The sequence below is a fragment of the Candida jiufengensis genome (genome assembly GCF_024610255.1).
Source record: "Candida jiufengensis strain CBS 10846 chromosome Unknown scaffold1, whole genome shotgun sequence".
NCBI lineage: Eukaryota > Fungi > Ascomycota > Pichiomycetes > Serinales > Debaryomycetaceae > Lodderomyces > Lodderomyces jiufengensis.
The window spans coordinates 1390783-1408057 of record NW_026261562.1 but is presented as its reverse complement, the minus strand read 5'-3'; the positions used below and the strand labels follow the sequence as shown (position 1 = coordinate 1408057).

Here is a 17275-nt window from a genome sequence, read left to right as displayed (position 1 = left end):
ACTACTATGAAGAAAAATGATACAACATCGATGATAAGTAAACCAAAGTTAGATGGATCAAAAGATTTTAAAATAGCAAGTACGTCAGTTTCCCCAAAAGTTTTAACAGAAAAAATCAATGAAGACATTACAAAATCAAATTTTAAAAATAGATGGGAAACATTTGGTACTCACCTAATACGAAATATACCACCAAAGTCAAGAATAAAGGATGGAAAAGTGAAAATAGCAGCATTTGATCTAGATAGTACCCTAATTGAATCAAAATCAGGTAATAAGTTTTCAAGAGGTCCATCAGATTGGAAATGGTGGGGAAATCATAAAACCAAAATACCTCAAAAATTAAAACAATTGCATAATGATAATTACATTATAGTAATCTTCACAAATCAAGGTGCTGTAGTAGTGAATAATAATAGTAAATCATACAACAACTTAAAAGAGAAAATAAACTTAATTCAAAATGATCTAATAACAAATTATCAAATTGATGAAATTCACGTATTTGCATCACCTAAAAAACCCGTAAAGGGAATAACATCAACTGATGAACAGCATCAGAAGTCAAGAAAACCAGAGATTGGAATGTGGGAAAACCTAGAGACAGAATTAAACAAAAACAATCAAACAATTGATTACCCCAATAGTTTTTATGTTGGTGATGCTGCTGGTAGAAAAAACGATTTTCTGGATAGTGATTTAAAATTTGCAGAAAATGCGAAATTAAGGTTTATGACTCCTGAAGAGATGTTCCTTTATGATGATGAAGATGGCTCAAAAAATAAAGAGGAATAGCATTAGTGAATATTTGAAAATAGGTAATAGACTGTTTTTGATAAGAGGTAATTTGGGGTAGAAATAATACCAAAAATATTATATTTAGTGAATAACTAAATTTCTATATAAATATCTAGATTTTGAGCTAATTCACATCTAATAAAGCATAAACCCATAAAGTGATAAATTTAGAAATAAAATCATTAGCAAATTCATCACCATTTTTAATATTTAAATTGAAAACAATCAACATATTTAAACAAATATCATTTTTAAATTTTTTAAACTTTGATCTTTTCAATTGATCTTTTAATTTCACAACTAAATTTAAGATTTCATAATCACAATATAAAGTAAAACAGAAACATTCAACCAAGATGGGATCATATGGACAACCAACAATAAAATTTGAACTTTCTTGTAATATAAGCTTGATAATTTCAAATCCAAACATCGGGGAATTATACCAAATTTTGGATATTTCTATAATTTCATTAATTAATCTATTCAACGATTTATATAATTTTAATTTGAACTTGTTTGTAAATGCAATAAATTCTAAAGTTACAATATCTTCATTTTGATGTAAAAACAGTTGAGTTGTTTTAGAACTATTATAAATTTCCATAGACAAAAAATTTAACCTTGTTTTTAAATTGTAGTTTAATTTTGGTAATCTTTTTTGATAATTATTTGGTAATGGTAAAGTTGGAATTTTAAAATCTTGAATCTCTTTTAATTGATCATCCTTGGTTTTATTGTCTGATTGAACTTTGTCAAAGTCTATTATCTTGTTGTTTAAAAAAATGATTGATTTTATTTTGTATAACCAACCTGGATTATTGCTTGAAGTTGGGTCATCTTTTTTAACTGGACTTTTACTCATTTATGATTAGGATAATGGTGGTGAGATATAGCTGAAGAAATCATTTGTTTAACGTGCTCTTTGACGGCAAACTCACTCATTTTTATATTTACTGACGATTGGTTGTTTTATAAATGTTTCATCTTTAATTGCTGGTTTGTAGTTAATTCCTTTAAAAATAAAAAATTGGTTGTAAATTAATAAATTGTACACAATATGTAAATGAATATTTAATTTGGTTGCAAAAAAGATTTACAACTCAAAATTTTTCACTTATCTTTGACAGAACAACCAATCTATCAGCTCAAATTGACTAACTAAAAGGTTTAGACTATAAAACAATTATGGATCTTACTATTGTTGTTGTTTTGATTGGTTTAATTTTAATCTGTTATATATCAATTTTTAGAATGTTTGCTTACTTCAGATTGTTATAGAGACTAAGTTTTGTTTGAGGGTGTAATCAAAACCTTTCTTACCTAATTAGGGTAAATTGATTTTAAAGAAGTCTTAATATGAAGTGGCAATTATCTCATACTTTACAATTAGCTTGCATTAAGAATTGGTGATCCAGAATAAGTTTTTGAAAACACAATCAATACAAAAGAATTCTCAGGTCAAGAGAGAATCAGAATTAAGTGATTAAGTATTAATTGATATTTGATATTTGAGTAAGATCCAATCTAATCAAATCTAAAGGATCTAGCTCATAAGATCTACAATGAATTGTTTCAGATATAAAAAGTTAAGCGCGTATTTCCAAATTAGTCAATCGATTGAATCATTGAAATATAATATAGTAAAAAATATACCCCATTTTTCAAAATATTTATTCCTCAAAATCTTTCAAAAGATCAAATTGCTTCACTTTTCTCGAGAATTAATATAATTTATCGTCTTGGTCGGTATCAAAATCACTACAACTCGATTATTGGTCCCAAAATTTTTCAAAAGACTGTGGCTTAAGTCCTAGAAATTTATTTTTAACTTTTTTTTTCAATTCTTATCAAAAATTACTAAAATCAGATAATTTTCAATTTTCAACAACCAACCTATACACGTTATATGTTGAGAAGTATTATTACCAATAACTCAACAATAAGAAGATATTCAATTGGTTTAGCGAGTAAAAAAATGTCAACAACAACTACAACAACAAAACAAGATCCAGCATCATTACATAATCCATATTTTTTCCAAAAACCAGGTCAAAAAGATATATGGTCATTAATTAATGAAACAGCAGCTCAAGCTCAAGAAGAAGATCCAACAAATAAAATAATAAATTTAGGTCAGGGTTTTTTTTCATATAATCCACCAGAATTTGCCATTGATGCGGTAAATGATGCTTTGATAAAACCTCAATTTAATCAATACGCTCATGCAAGAGGTAATCCTAACTTGTTAAAACAAATAGCGGCTCATTATTCAAAAGCATATGGAAGAGAAGTACCTATTGAAGAGGTTCAAATCACAACGGGAGCAAATGAAGGTATGTTTGCTATATTTTTTGGATATTTAACTCCTGGTGATGAAGTTATTGTATTCGAGCCATTTTTTGATCAATATATTCCAAACATTGAAATGACTGGTGCTAAAATTAGATATGTTGAGATAAAGTACCCTGAAAAATTAAATAGTCAAAATGTTAGTGGTGATGATTGGGAAATTGATTGGGAAACTTTAGAAAAATCAATCAATAGTAAAACAAAAATGATTGTAATAAACACTCCTCATAATCCAATTGGAAAAATATTTACAAAAGAAGAATTACATAGAATTGGAGAATTAGTTATAAAAAACAATTTACTTTTGGTGAGTGATGAAGTTTATGAGAATTTATACTATACCCCAGATTTCCCTAGACCTGCAACCTTAGAATCCTTACCTGAATTAAGAGAAAGAACATTTACCGTTGGATCAGCTGGGAAATCATTTGCTGCTACGGGATGGAGAATAGGGTATATTCAAGGACCAGCACCATTAATCAAATACGTAACTGCTGCTCATACAAGAATTTGTTTCTCAACACCTGCACCATTACAACAAGCTGTATCACAAGCATTTTCACAAGTAGAAGAATTAAACTATTTTGAAAAAGTTAGATCTGATTATGTTAAGAAGTATAAGATTTTCACTGAAGTGTTTGATGAATTAGGTTTACCTTATACAAAAGCGCAAGGTGGATACTTTTTACTTGTGAATTTATCAAAATTGAAAATTCCAAAAGATTATAAATTCCCTCAATCAATTTTAGATAGAAAAACATTAGATTTCAAATTAGCATATTGGTTAATTAAAGAGATAGGGGTTGTGGGAATTCCACCAACTGAATTTTTAATTGAGTCAAATAGAGTAGGTAATGGAGTGGAGAATTGTATTAGATTTGCTGTTTGTAAAGATGATCTGATTTTAAAAGAAGCTGTTGAGAAATTAAAATTGTTGAAAAATTATTTATAGACTAATTTATTAAATTATGAATATACAAGATTATAGATTCTAGGATAATTGTTCTATTTTATGATCTTTTGAAACTTCTTATAGCAAAATTTCATTTCTCCAAAATCATCATAACCATCTTCAATTTCCGTTTCAATTTTTTTAAAATTGTAAGAATTGAATAACTCCCATAATTCTTTCCTTTCGTTCTCAAAATTAGGTCTTAATGGTAACTCAATCAACACAAAACTGTTCATAGAATTCAGTGAATAAGAATTGATAGTATTAACCAACCATTTAGGATGTGAAGATGAATAAATTGGATCACTTATTACAATACATTCAAATTTTTTGTATGACAATGGCGAAGACTCGGGTTTTGACCAATCCAATGCAAAACACTCTTGTTTTAACTCATTTAGTTCTAAATTAGTCTTTAAATTTGGTAAAATTTCAGGTAAGTCCGTGAAATAAACATTATAACCCAATAAAGCTAAAGTTATACCAACTAATCCAGTACCTGAACCTAACTCCAAAACAGGAACTTCTTTACCCAACTCAAACTTGTTGATTAATCGTTGACTTAAAATTAACGAACTACCCCAAGTTTTTAATCCCAAATTATCATTAGTCATAGATGGTTCCTTTAGTTTTATAAATGATCTCCCAGTTTTTGTGTCAAGGTTTGGGAAAGTTATCTTTCTAATAATTTCAGGTTGAGCCATTCGTCCACAATTTTCACTTATTCTTAAACTTGTTAAGTTATGAATAATTTCTCTTTGGTTGTTGGAAAGCCATGGTAGTTCGTTTGAAATTATTCGCGTTAAATAGGCGTTGTAGTCATTGTATTGAAGTTTTAGTGATGTTGATAATTTTGGTAAGTACATAAGTTTCGTGGTTTTGTTAAAACGAGGACAGTGTTGTTCTAGCCAAACTAGTGATAATTGTAGTTCTTCGTAAAGAATGTTTTTTGAAACTAGTATATCTTCTTCATTTACTATAGTGTCTTCATTATTTTGAGAAAAGTTGAGTTTTTCATCTGGTGATAGTAGTTTTAGTATTACTGATAATGTTTCATAAGTTGGTTTTAATTTTAGGAGTGGTAGGTCTAGAATATGTAATGGTTGTAAATGATCATCTTCATCTTCTATTGATTCTTCATCTAGGACTTCTTCGTTTTCTTGTATTTCTACCCTGGAAATTAATTTGTCGTCTTTTGCTGTCTCTAACTCCTCTATCTCATGTTCTATTTTCGGTGACGAAATGAATGACAATGGATCGAAGTCCATAACTATTTTTAAGAAAGGTATTCTGTACATTAAAGTGAAAAAATTGAAGTGCATATAGATATCAAATATACTAATAATATGCAGGAGATAAGAGATTTAATATTACCCTACAATTTTAGAAGATGATCAAAATATTTCGTTAGTGAATATATTACAGCGAGAGTCAATATATTGTTAAGCTCTTGAAAGTGTATATCAACCTATATAAATCCAACATTAACTAAAAACCGCATCAAAGTAGTTAATTCAAAAATCAATAGTACGACCATTAAAAGTCCACTCATCACTCCTCTTTAAAGGATCTTGCTTTGGACCACCACGTTCACCAGTTTTAGGGTTAACATCACCTTCAAATTCTGGAATAGTCTTGAGATAAGCAAAAGATCCAATATCTGAATTTTCTTGTACAACAGGTGGTTTATTGTCTGTTATATCTTGCATATTTTGTTGTTCTTGTGCTAACCGATCATTATAATCTTCTATTGCTATTTGTGACATCGCTATGTTTTGTAAACGTTCGAATTCTTCTTGATCTTTACGGGGAAGTTTTGGTGGGCCTTGATATTTTTCATTGAATTTTGAATATAATCTTGTTATTGAAGTGTTGAGAAGACGGATTGTTATTGTATGGTTTGGTTGTCTTATGAGTGAGTTTCTTATTTGAAGTATTGAGCGCATTCTATTTGTGTGTAAGTAGATGTATGTTATATTTTGATTGATTAAATTTGGTTGTTGTAATGAAATAATTGTTGCTTTAAATATCATGTAATTTTTTTTTCTGAAACTTCTTTAAATATCCGTACGGAATTTCTTGCAACCAAATTTTAGTTTTACTCGTACAAAATTTTAAAGATGTTCCTCTTCAACAAATGCATTAACGGCTGATAATGCTCCAGTTATACAATACTTAATTTTCAAAATTAAAATCAATTATATTAATGTTAATATAAAAATCTATAAAATCGCCCTAAAAATAAAAAGAATGATATTGGTTAAGTCTGTGTCTGTAATATTAAAAATAATGATAAATAATAAAGTCCTAGGGATATTATGCCCATTTACCTAATAATGCCATTAATCCAGCACCCCAACACATTATAAAATAAGCAATCAACATTTTTTTAAACCCATCTTTACCTTTAAATTCTCCACTATATAAGAATTCATGAGCCATTAATTCAACAATACCAGTATATACTAATATACCTGCAGATATAGAATCAAATACACCATTAGTAATTAAAGATTTTCTTGATCCTGGAGGATAAGAATGTCTAACTCCTAAACCTATAGCAATAGCAATTGGAGTACATAAAGTATAAGCAAAAGCTAATAACCATGGAGTCCATCTATAACCTGTCCAATCTGTACTTGCTATTCTTGTACCTAAACCTAAACCTTCAAACATTTGATGAAATACTAAAACAATATAAAGTGATTTAAATTCATCTCCTGCGACAGCTAATGCTAAACCAATAAATATTGAATGGAATATAACTCCAAATTCTAAAACAAATACATTTAATAATTGTCCATAATATTGTTCTTTATTCTTATCATTTACTGGTGTTCCAATTAATTCATGATCTTGATGTTCTAATGCATGTTGAAAATGTGATGGGTATGGATTATTTTCTTTTGAAGTTGTTAATTTTTGTTTAGATTCTTCTAATTCTTCTTCATCATCATCTAAATCATGTTCATTTTCAACTTCATCCTTTTTAATATCCTTTTTAACATACATTGATTCATCACCAAAATGTGAATGTGAATGACCACCACCACCACCACCTAATTCAAAATCTTCATTATTACCATTAAATTTTGCAATTTTTCTATCAATATATTGATAAGCAACTAATTCAAAAAAGAATAAAATCATTAAAGTCATTAAACATATACCAAAAGCCCAAGGATAATCAGTTATTGGACCAGTTAAACAAGGATCACTTAATGCATCAGAAGCAGGTTCTAATAAATGAATAAATGCAGTAGCTACAATAACTCCTGAACCAAAATATTTAGCACCAAAAAAACACCAACTTGGTAATCTTATAAATGAATATTTTGAAGATAATAAAGGAAATAAAGTACCAAATGCTGAAGTTGCCATAATTACAAATATGGAAGAAATTCTTGCACCAAATAATTGACCATCATATTCATTATCAGTTGGACATTCATCTCTTTTATTTAGATATTCAAATAGATCTGTTATTTGTTGATTCATTTTGTAGTATGTAGTTGTGACGTGATATAAAGATTTTATAATAGATTAGATTTGTGATGTGATAGAATGTTAAAAATCTTGTGATTGTAAACTGGAAAATATGTCAAAATCTTGATTTAAAATTGAAGGAGATTTGGAATTATATTTATAATATTGACTAAGTATAGTTGGTATAATAAATTATATTAATTATGTAATGTAATGATTAAATCTAAAAAAATTGAAAAAAAAATGAAAAATTATTTAAATCGATAACCACTTTAATTTTTTGCAAAAAAATTTTAGTTAAAGTGAAAATTTAGTAACTTGATTTTGATATTAACAATTGAAATCTAATAGAATACTAAAGTAATGATTGAAAAGGGAATGATATATAAGTTTAAAAAGATATTAGCTTCAAAATTTAGTTTAAGTTTTAAAAAAAATTGAAAATTTAAAAGTAACCATAAAATTTTGAAAATTAATTAATCATCATTAAAAACAATTAAAACACAAAGAAACAAATTGAACTAAAGAGTAAAAGATTTAAAAGATTTAGAGTTAAAGTAATTTAAGTTATGGTTTAAATAGTATTATAGTAATTTGTTGTTCCATAACTTTAATTATTAGTTTTGCCATTTACTTACAACTTTTAAAGTATTTGCTTTAATTTTAATATCCCACTAAAATGTATTGGTGTTGATGCCGTTTCTTTTTTTAGTATCAACAACGTTTTAAATTTTTTTTAGTTTAAGTTAACCATTAAGGTTGCAAAAAAAATTTACTTAATTTACTGTATATAAAAACAATTTTTAAAATTAGGTGTGATAGACCAATTTGTTCCTAACCATTTTATTAACTAAGAGCATTTGTATTAAACATTAACTGCTTCATCAGCTTCATCTTTTAAACCCTAAGCCAAATAAATTTATTTAATCAGCTTACTAGTATTAAATTTATTTGTATTTATTTTAATACAAAGTAGATGAGCCTTTGTTCAAGCCATTTTTATGAGAGAATATAAGCTATATCCTTAATTAGATTTAAACAAAAAAAAAACAATAAATAAATTTTGATCCTTAATGAGATTTAATGTTTCAATAAGACTGAACATGGAAATATTAAAACAATCGTAAGGCTTTTCTATATATGGAACTTCAGTATTCAAATTTCATCTACAACTTTCACAAAAATAGTTAAGGGTCTCACGATATTAAAATGTAGCAAGAAATCTTTGATGACTAAATATTTTTTTCTTGAACGATCCTTTTGTAAATCTTAAGTTTGACACATTTTTTAATGGTAACATTTGTTTTTGAAAAAAGTGGAGTAATGAAGTAAATTGACCACATTCAATTGAGACAGTTACAAGTGGATTTTTTCCTTTTCTTTTTGCCGTACATATTCTGGCTTAATTTTGAATCTACTGTTGTGGTTACGAAAGGATTTTAGACTTTGCATTATTATTAAAACCTGAACAAGGTATATTAAAAAAAAGTTTCCATAATCTTCAATTCGTCTAATTATGGTTTGTAAACCAATTATTTAGGGTTTGTGGAAAGTTGAGCCTGAAACCAGTAAATACTGACTTCTTTTAAAAGCTTAATGATTTGATGCTTGAACGGTTTCTATTAATAGATCTATACATTTATCAGGATATATTTTCAGAATTTACTCCATATTTTCCAACCAACAGCAGCATATTTAGCCCAAATCCAACTTAAAACACTAGCAAAACTAAGTAACCCTTCGAAAATAACAAAATTTCTATAATTTTGTTGAGTCTCCTTATTTATAACTAAAGTAGCTAAATACATTCCTAATATAGTTAAAAATCCTAAAAAGAAATATAAAGTACCATATATTTTACCAAATGTTTCACTTGAACAAATTTGTCCTACACATGCAGGAATTAATGATAATACTGCTGATGTTGATATTCCAAAAAATACGCTAAATACATAAAGTAATTTTACATTTTTTGCAGGTAACCATAATGCAAAAATGTTTATTGTTGTGAATAAAGATGTGATTATCATCATGTTGAATCTACCGTATTTATCAGCTATTATTCCTGATAATAATCTTGATGGGATACCACATATGTTAACAATGGTTAATATTAAATAAGCGGAAGTGTTATTGACATTAAATGCTAATGCATAAGAACCCAAATAAGTTAATGTTGTCATTGATACAACTTCTGATAAAAATACAGCCATTGTTAATGAAACAAATTTCATATCTTTTAAAACACTTAAATCTAATGCTTCTTTGAAAAAATGATTAATTTTAGATTTTATAGATAAATTAGTTTTAGTAGATTCTTGATTTTGTAATTCCACTTCATTTTGACCATCAGGAATTGTAACTTCTTCTTCAATGATTTCAAAATTAATACTAGTAGTAGAAGGTAAATTTTGTTTATCTTCAGGTTTTCTTTCCCTTACTAAAAAAATCGAACATGACATACAAAAAAAGCAAATACAACTTAATACTCTCATTGCATTTTTAAATCCAATTTTATCATATAATTGTTGTAACATTATTGCAAATACTGATGCCCCAACTAATCCACCAATAGTAGCTATAGAACAAGCCATTGCTCTTTTACGTAAGTACCAATGACTTAATGCTCCAATAAGTGGTGACATTGCAATTGAACAACCTAATGCAGTTAAAATTGAAAAACTTAATACAAATTGATATAATTTCTCACATTGTGCAGTCAACAATATACCTACACAAATCATTAACGTTCCTGCTATAAGTGGTCTTTTAGCACCAAATGAATCAAATAAATGACCAAAAAATACATTAAATAAATACATTACTCCCAAATACAAGGAGAAAACCCAACCAACTTCAGATTTTGAAACATTTTTTAATTGATTTGAAGAAACATAACTTTCAATTGCTCCCAAAGTGTTTGGAATCCCAAAATCTGCAACTAATCCCATAAATGATCCAAGTAATACTAAATTAGCTTCGCGACCACCTTCAGGGAATGTATTACCTAATTTTTCAGAATTATACATTAATCCATCTTCTTCTTCTGTTTTTAGGTTTTCATTGTTTTGATTTCGTGATCTACGTCGTCTTATATTTTCATTTTGTTGAGTTGATTCAAATTGTGATATTGCAATATTTAAATTATCTTGATTTTTATTTAGGTCTCTTAATGGAATGTCATTTGTATATATTTGTTGTGGATCTTGATTGTGATTGTGATGATGTCTTGATGATGATGAATGGATTGCTTGTTGTGGTACTTCTACTGTTGTTGTTGATGTTGATGATGACGAAGATGATGATGAACTCATTGACTAAAAGCTGAGTAGAGGAAAGTATGCGGTATATGGTTTGACATTTTGTGAAGATTCTAACAATACAATAGAACTTATTGTGCTATTTACTTATTTTTCACTCCTGAAGATCTTATCGGTAATTGCGCTTTTTAGATCTCGATTTGGAATGTTTATACCGATCTATTTAATTTTGGTTTATAATAAGCGAGACACGATTTGTATGTATGTATTTAATTAGTTAGACCTATGAGATATCTAGTATGAGATATCTCCACAATCAACATAAAAGATCTCTTTTCAACCAAATTGATTGATCAGTGGTTGTTCTACTTCAACTGATAAGAATTACAACAGATTAGCCCAGGGCCTATTACAATAAACTCTTTATTTATATATTTCATACAAATTGGTTGCAAAAATTTGTCAAATGTATATATGTGAAGCTGAAAATATCCTAACATCCTTAATCTAACGACAAAAAACTTCTTAATAAAAATCAAGTGTTTCAACAGAGCTCTTTCAAAAACTCCATGATAATTCTTTTAAAGTCAATTTATGACTATCGTATAGTTTTATACATTTTAAGAACTTACAAACTTTGAAACTTCCTAACTACAATATTAATTTAATTGGTGATAAACTTATTAAATATGTCACCATAAATAATCGCACAAACAAAATAAATTATCATTAACAAATCAATCACTAATCAACACTTATTTCAAAAATGTCAGACACAGAATCAAAACCAATTGAAGATCCAATAGAAGGAGACACAGAATTAACGAAAGAACAAAGACTAGAAGCAGCCAGGAAAAAATTTGAAGATTTGAAAAAGAAGAAAAAGAAAGATAAAAAGAAGAAAACTAAGAAAACCAAAGAAGAAGGTGGTGATGAAGATGAAGAAGAAGATGTTGGGGAATCATCTACTAAAGAGGGAACACCCATTGTCACTGATGATAGAACTGAGGCTATTAACAAAAATGTAGAGGAAAAGAAAGATACAATTGAAGAAACTAAAAAGCCAGAGGAATCTACAACTACAATAATTGATGGAAAGTCGAATGATACAACTACTGAAAAATCATCAGAATCGAAACCTGCTCAAACAGAACCATCAAAAGATGAAACTGAAAAACCATCAGAAGAAAAGTCCTCTCATGATTTAGATTCAATAAAGTCAGACACTCTGATAATAGATGAGTTACAAAAGACAATTGAAGATCAAAAAAAGACAATAGATAGATTAAGAAATGAAATAAAAGATATGAAACTTTCAAAAATGGAATTAGAAGATAATTTAACAGATTTAAAGCAAGAAAATGAACAATTGAAAAAAACCAAATCAACAACAACATCTAAAACAACAGATTCAATTTCATCAACTACAAATTCAACAATAACTCCTGCAAAACCTATATTCACTAAAAATGAATTTGCTTCAATATCACAACAAAATTTAAGTAAATTTAATTCAACTGAAGATTTTAGAGAAAAATTAATGATTTGGAAAGGTTGGCAAGTTGATATGACAAATTGGGGGAGTATAACTACAAATCAAGTAGCTCTTTAAATAGCATTAACCAAATTTTAATCATTAAGTAGTTATTTACAAGTACATCTCTATATTTTTCATTATATCTCTCTCTTGGTTATTACCTTACTCTGAATAAAGCTTTACCAGATAATCCCTTTTTAGCAGCTTCATTTATTTCATAAAGTTCATTTTCATGTTCAATAAATAAACACTCTGAAGGTTGTAATTGATCAATTCTTCTAACTTTTAACCCAGAAGCTAATGCTTTAACATCCTCTATACTTAATTCAATTTTTTTACTTGGTTTTGAAATCATTTCTATTTTGGTAATAACAGGTGAATTATTTCTATATTTTAAATCAAGCCATATTCTTCGTGTGTTTATATTATCTGGTGTTGCATCTATGGGTATTATATCGGGCCCAGTATTGGAACCTCTTGTTATACCTGATAAAAATCCTTGATTGTATAATTGAATTGCAACTTGTAAATTTGTTCTATTGTATGGAACTGCTGTTTTGGATAATGAAACGTTTGTGCAGTTTTTCAAGTGGGCGCAAAGTTTGGATAATGTGACTAGTGAGGTTGGTGCAACTGGCATTTTTATTGAGATTGGTTGGTTGTTAGTTGATTCTGATAACTGAAAAATTATGAAAAATTTTGTGCATATAAAAGTTTAGTTTTTTTTTTGAGACACCAAAAGATCAAGACTCACACCATTTTAAATCATCAATGCAATGTTCAAATACCAGCTACCTCAATTAACAAGATTAATATCTCAGCGATCAGTAGTATCAAGAAGATCAATATCTCCAATCTATAAATTTCAACCACTCCTAAAATTTCAAAGAAATTATGTTATAGTCCATAAAGATTTATCAAAACAAAAAAAAGAACCAAGAATAAGATACATTTTGTACGTTATTGCTTTCTCATGGGTCTTGATATGGTTTGTTGGAGGACAAGTTGACAAGAAAAGACCAACACAGTATTTAACAGAACGTGAATTTGAAGAATATGAAAAATCAACAGGTATAAAAAGAAGAAATAAATTAATTGGATCAGATTTAAACAATAAGTATAGATTTTATGTAATACCTTTTATATCATCTGATGAAGAACTCACCAAGATTGAAAAATCAATGAGTAAACATGATCCCGAAAGAAAAATCAAAATAATTGATCCAGTTGTATTAATTCAAGATGAAAAACAAGATGATGGAAAAAGATATTCTGCTTTACTTAATGAATTAGATCAAAAACATAAACCATACCCACCAGGTTTAATAACAGCAATTTTAAAAGAATATATCAACTTTTACATGAACACAAGAGAAGGTACATTTGATACAAATTTTATTATTAAAAATTACCCTCAAACTACAAATGAAGCAATAAAATTTGAAAATGATATTTGTGATATTTCAAAATGTCTTATAATGCATTTTGATATGTTAAATAATTTACCTCCAGATAATGATAAGTTAAAAAGAAATTTGACTAATGTTGATGGATATTTTGATTCGGTGGGTAAATCAAAGACTTTAGTTTCTAAATTTGATGAAATGGATGCTAAATTTGAAGAAATTATGTTGGAAGATTTATAGTTTAAAGGTGATTTCTTGTAAATAAATTAATTAATAATACATTTTGTCTATAAAATTCTATTAAATTACGGAAATGTTTGAAGTATCAAAATCATAATTAAACCCTTCTTCAACTATAAAATCTTTGAAATCTTTATCTTTGTAAATTACTTCACAAGCATAACCAGTAACTAATAATCCAGGAGGTCTTGATCCACATTGTTCAACTACATCACCTAGTTTTGATAGTGTGGTTCTAATAACTCTTTGGTCAGGACAACTTGCTCTTTCAATTATTGCAACTGGTAAATCAGATTCCCACCCTTTTTCAATTAACACGGGAACTAATTCAACAATTCTATGTAATGCCATTAAAAATATTGTAGTTCTATTTGGATCAAAATGAGGTAAATTAGGTACCACCCCTTTACGACCGGTACCAGTACATATTAATACTTGATCTGCTACATCTCTATGAGTCATTGGTATATTTGCTACTACTGGAGCAGCTAATGCTGATGAAATACCTGGTACAACTATTGGTGTGTACCCATGTTCCTCAAAAAAGTTAAATTCTTCACCACCTCTTCCAAAAATATAAGGATCTCCCTGTTTTAACCTTATTACAAATTTCCCCTGTTTTAAACCTACTAATCCCATTGATAAAAGTTCTTCTTGTGCTTTTTCAGCGTTACCTGGGAATTTCCTAGCTATAAATAATTCAGGTCCATGATTTTTCGGTATAAGATCTAAAACTTGTTGTGGAACTAATTTATCTGCTAATATAAGATCAGCTTGATTTATTGCTTGTAGTGCTCCTATTGTTAATAAAGATACCGAACCTGGTCCGCTTCCAATTAATGCTATTTTGCCTTTGTTGGTGGTAGTTGTTGATTCTGTAAGTGGTTGTGATTTTGATTTGTCTTCGTTATATACTTGTTTCAAATCTTCTATTGATATGCTTGATAATTTTGATAATGGATAGTATTCAACTATTTGTGAAAGCCATCTATTTCTTCTTAATTTTATATCATTTTTAGTTTGATCAAATTCTTTAACTAATGAATTAAAATTTTTTGAGTTATGTAAATCATCTTCATTTTCTCCTGTTGTCAATTCTGAAATTTGATCTTCTTTTTGAATTGTAGTACGTAAATTCCCAATATTGGTACATATTTGATCTATATCTGATGGTAAATTTTTAACTATTTCTCTTTTCAATCTTGATGATAATTTACAACCTTTTCCATTGGTGGTTATACCTAATTGAAAATCTCCTTGGGTGTGAGTTGATAATAATGTAAATGTACATAAATCAGGATAATCTGTCGTGTTTATTGGAACTCTATATTTTCTGCATGATTTATAAATTCTTTCCCTAATTTCCTGATGTGAATTTTTTAGTAATGTTACAAATACTCTATCTATTACCCCATCTGATTCTTTGTTACCATATAATGTCAAGTAATTTTCAATATTATCTTTGTAGTTCGAGTCCACTATAATCTCAACTTTTGAGTTCAAATCATATTGTTCTATGGCATCTAACGTTTTATCATCATCTTGTACTACTAATATGGGGTAAGCTCCTGCTTCTAATATTGAATTTATTCGTAGTAATGCTAAATTTGAATATCCAAATAGTAGTATTCTTTCACCTTTAATATTTAATGATGCTAATAAATTTGTCATTTGATATGATGATTCGAAGTGATATGTAGTTGAATCATTCTCAATATGTTGCAAAAAATTATTATTTGTAATTATGTAAGTAGTTTATAATAATTTTTTAGTAAACAAATTACACGTGACTAATGTCAGACATTCGTGCTACCAAACTAAAATTTACGAGGTACTGTATATAAGGGTATGTTTACATAGTATGATTTTTCAGTTAATAAGAGATGCAATCAATGTCTTTACAATCCAATTTATTAATTCAGAAATGGCAAAAAGAACATTAGGTTTGAGGAAAGCAGCTAAAGCTAAAAAGCAAAAAGTTGAGTCAACGACAACAGAGGAAACCTCATCACAACCAGTAGAATCATCAAAATCAAATGAATTGACAATTGAATTACCAGAAGGTACAGATTCAAATGATGAAATATCAGAATTAAAAGGTCTTTATAAGACATATATAGATTCAGAAAGAGACAATGAATTGATTGTTAATGGGATAATACATGAATGTGATAGAATATTAAGAAATCATAAAGATGATCAAACATTACCTCCAATATTTTATAAGATTTATTCAATTGCATTAAGTGAATTAACTAATTTTCATACTGATGATTTAAAACAAATTAAAGAATTTTTTGAAGCAAGTTTGGAAAGAATTGATGATGGTTTGGAGAAATATCCTAAAGATATTGAATTATTATTTACAAAATCTAAAATATTATTGAATCAAATTATTTTACAATATGTTTCACAACTAGATTTGGAAAGTAAACTAAAAGAAGATAATAATATTGCTGAGTTATTGGATAATGCATTAGAAATATATCAACAAGCTGAAGATAAAGCAGATGAATTGGAGAATTATGAAGCGTTTAATAATGAGGAATATTTAGACATACTAGAATCAGTTGATGATATTTTGGAAATTATTGATGATTTTGGTAAAGAAGAAAAGGAAGAGGAAGAAAAAGAGGAAGAAGAAGAAGAAGAAGAGGAACAAGAAGTATTAGAATTACCAGAAACACACCCATTATACCCAATTCAAAACACAGACGAATACAATGAATGGTGGAGAGATCATACCATAACTTATTTAAACAATTTAAAAAAATTATCAACTCCACAACCAAAATTATTAAAAACTATAAATCAAAGATTAGGTCAATCATTTTTACAAGAATCAGAAGGTCCAACAAACATTTATATAACTTTAAAATTTGATGATGATTATGAAGGTATTGAAGAATTAGAAGGATTATCCGCTAAAGAAGCATTATCATTATCTCAAAATTTAATTGAAAAAGCCCTTGAACATTTAAAAGAAGCTAAAGATGAAGATGAACCTGAATCTTGGGTAACTATTGCTGAAGCTATGATTACTTTAGGTAATTTATATGACGTTGAATCAAAAGAACAAGATAATTTATATGAAGAAGCTGAGGAGTTGCTAAGAAAAGCTAATAATGTAACTAATGGGAAATACCAAGAAGCATTAGATAATTTACTAGCAAAAGATGAAGACGAAGAGTAAATAAAAAATGTACATAGCTATAAGTCTTAAAAAATAAATAATTGTTAATTA

At 27.9% G+C, this 17275-nt stretch overlaps 12 protein-coding genes across 12 annotated transcripts; 5 read left to right on the top strand and 7 right to left on the bottom strand. All coding sequences in view use genetic code 12, as the record gives it.

Moving 5' to 3' along the window:
- Positions 1–6: 6 nt before the first annotated feature.
- On the top strand, positions 7–795 carry KGF54_004378 (polynucleotide 3'-phosphatase; the record flags this gene model as incomplete). The annotated part of the gene is made up of 1 exon (XM_051765070.1): positions 7–795. The coding sequence occupies one exon, from the start codon at positions 7–9 to the stop codon at positions 793–795; it is 789 nt and encodes a 262-aa protein (XP_051618420.1).
- Positions 796–922: 127 nt separating this feature from the next.
- Positions 923–1663, bottom strand: KGF54_004377 (uncharacterized protein; the record flags this gene model as incomplete). The annotated part of the gene is made up of 1 exon (XM_051765069.1): positions 923–1663. One exon carries the CDS (start codon positions 1661–1663, stop codon positions 923–925), a length of 741 nt encoding a protein of 246 aa, XP_051618419.1.
- Positions 1664–2707: 1044 nt separating this feature from the next.
- Positions 2708–4102, top strand: KGF54_004376 (kynurenine--oxoglutarate transaminase; the record flags this gene model as incomplete). Its single annotated transcript, XM_051765068.1, has 1 exon — positions 2708–4102. The coding sequence occupies one exon, from the start codon at positions 2708–2710 to the stop codon at positions 4100–4102; it is 1395 nt and encodes a 464-aa protein (XP_051618418.1).
- Positions 4103–4155: 53 nt separating this feature from the next.
- KGF54_004375 (S-adenosylmethionine-dependent methyltransferase) lies at positions 4156–5370 on the bottom strand (the record flags this gene model as incomplete). The annotated part of the gene is made up of 1 exon (XM_051765067.1): positions 4156–5370. One exon carries the CDS (start codon positions 5368–5370, stop codon positions 4156–4158), a length of 1215 nt encoding a protein of 404 aa, XP_051618417.1.
- Positions 5371–5616: 246 nt separating this feature from the next.
- Positions 5617–6048, bottom strand: KGF54_004374 (uncharacterized protein; the record flags this gene model as incomplete). The annotated part of the gene is made up of 1 exon (XM_051765066.1): positions 5617–6048. The coding sequence occupies one exon, from the start codon at positions 6046–6048 to the stop codon at positions 5617–5619; it is 432 nt and encodes a 143-aa protein (XP_051618416.1).
- Positions 6049–6418: 370 nt separating this feature from the next.
- ZRT2 (low-affinity Zn(2+) transporter) lies at positions 6419–7600 on the bottom strand (the record flags this gene model as incomplete). The annotated part of the gene is made up of 1 exon (XM_051765065.1): positions 6419–7600. The coding sequence occupies one exon, from the start codon at positions 7598–7600 to the stop codon at positions 6419–6421; it is 1182 nt and encodes a 393-aa protein (XP_051618415.1).
- Positions 7601–9243: 1643 nt separating this feature from the next.
- On the bottom strand, positions 9244–10902 carry KGF54_004372 (uncharacterized protein; the record flags this gene model as incomplete). The annotated part of the gene is made up of 1 exon (XM_051765064.1): positions 9244–10902. One exon carries the CDS (start codon positions 10900–10902, stop codon positions 9244–9246), a length of 1659 nt encoding a protein of 552 aa, XP_051618414.1.
- A 712-nt stretch (positions 10903–11614) lies between these two features.
- KGF54_004371 (uncharacterized protein) lies at positions 11615–12460 on the top strand (the record flags this gene model as incomplete). The annotated part of the gene is made up of 1 exon (XM_051765063.1): positions 11615–12460. One exon carries the CDS (start codon positions 11615–11617, stop codon positions 12458–12460), a length of 846 nt encoding a protein of 281 aa, XP_051618413.1.
- An 82-nt stretch (positions 12461–12542) lies between these two features.
- Positions 12543–13025, bottom strand: KGF54_004370 (mitochondrial 37S ribosomal protein MRPS8; the record flags this gene model as incomplete). Its single annotated transcript, XM_051765062.1, has 1 exon — positions 12543–13025. One exon carries the CDS (start codon positions 13023–13025, stop codon positions 12543–12545), a length of 483 nt encoding a protein of 160 aa, XP_051618412.1.
- Positions 13026–13161: 136 nt separating this feature from the next.
- On the top strand, positions 13162–14031 carry KGF54_004369 (uncharacterized protein; the record flags this gene model as incomplete). The annotated part of the gene is made up of 1 exon (XM_051765060.1): positions 13162–14031. The coding sequence occupies one exon, from the start codon at positions 13162–13164 to the stop codon at positions 14029–14031; it is 870 nt and encodes a 289-aa protein (XP_051618411.1).
- Positions 14032–14091: 60 nt separating this feature from the next.
- MET1 (uroporphyrinogen-III C-methyltransferase) lies at positions 14092–15702 on the bottom strand (the record flags this gene model as incomplete). The annotated part of the gene is made up of 1 exon (XM_051765059.1): positions 14092–15702. The coding sequence occupies one exon, from the start codon at positions 15700–15702 to the stop codon at positions 14092–14094; it is 1611 nt and encodes a 536-aa protein (XP_051618410.1).
- A 253-nt stretch (positions 15703–15955) lies between these two features.
- Positions 15956–17224, top strand: KGF54_004367 (uncharacterized protein; the record flags this gene model as incomplete). Its single annotated transcript, XM_051765058.1, has 1 exon — positions 15956–17224. The coding sequence occupies one exon, from the start codon at positions 15956–15958 to the stop codon at positions 17222–17224; it is 1269 nt and encodes a 422-aa protein (XP_051618409.1).
- Between the last annotated feature and the right edge of the window lie 51 nt (positions 17225–17275).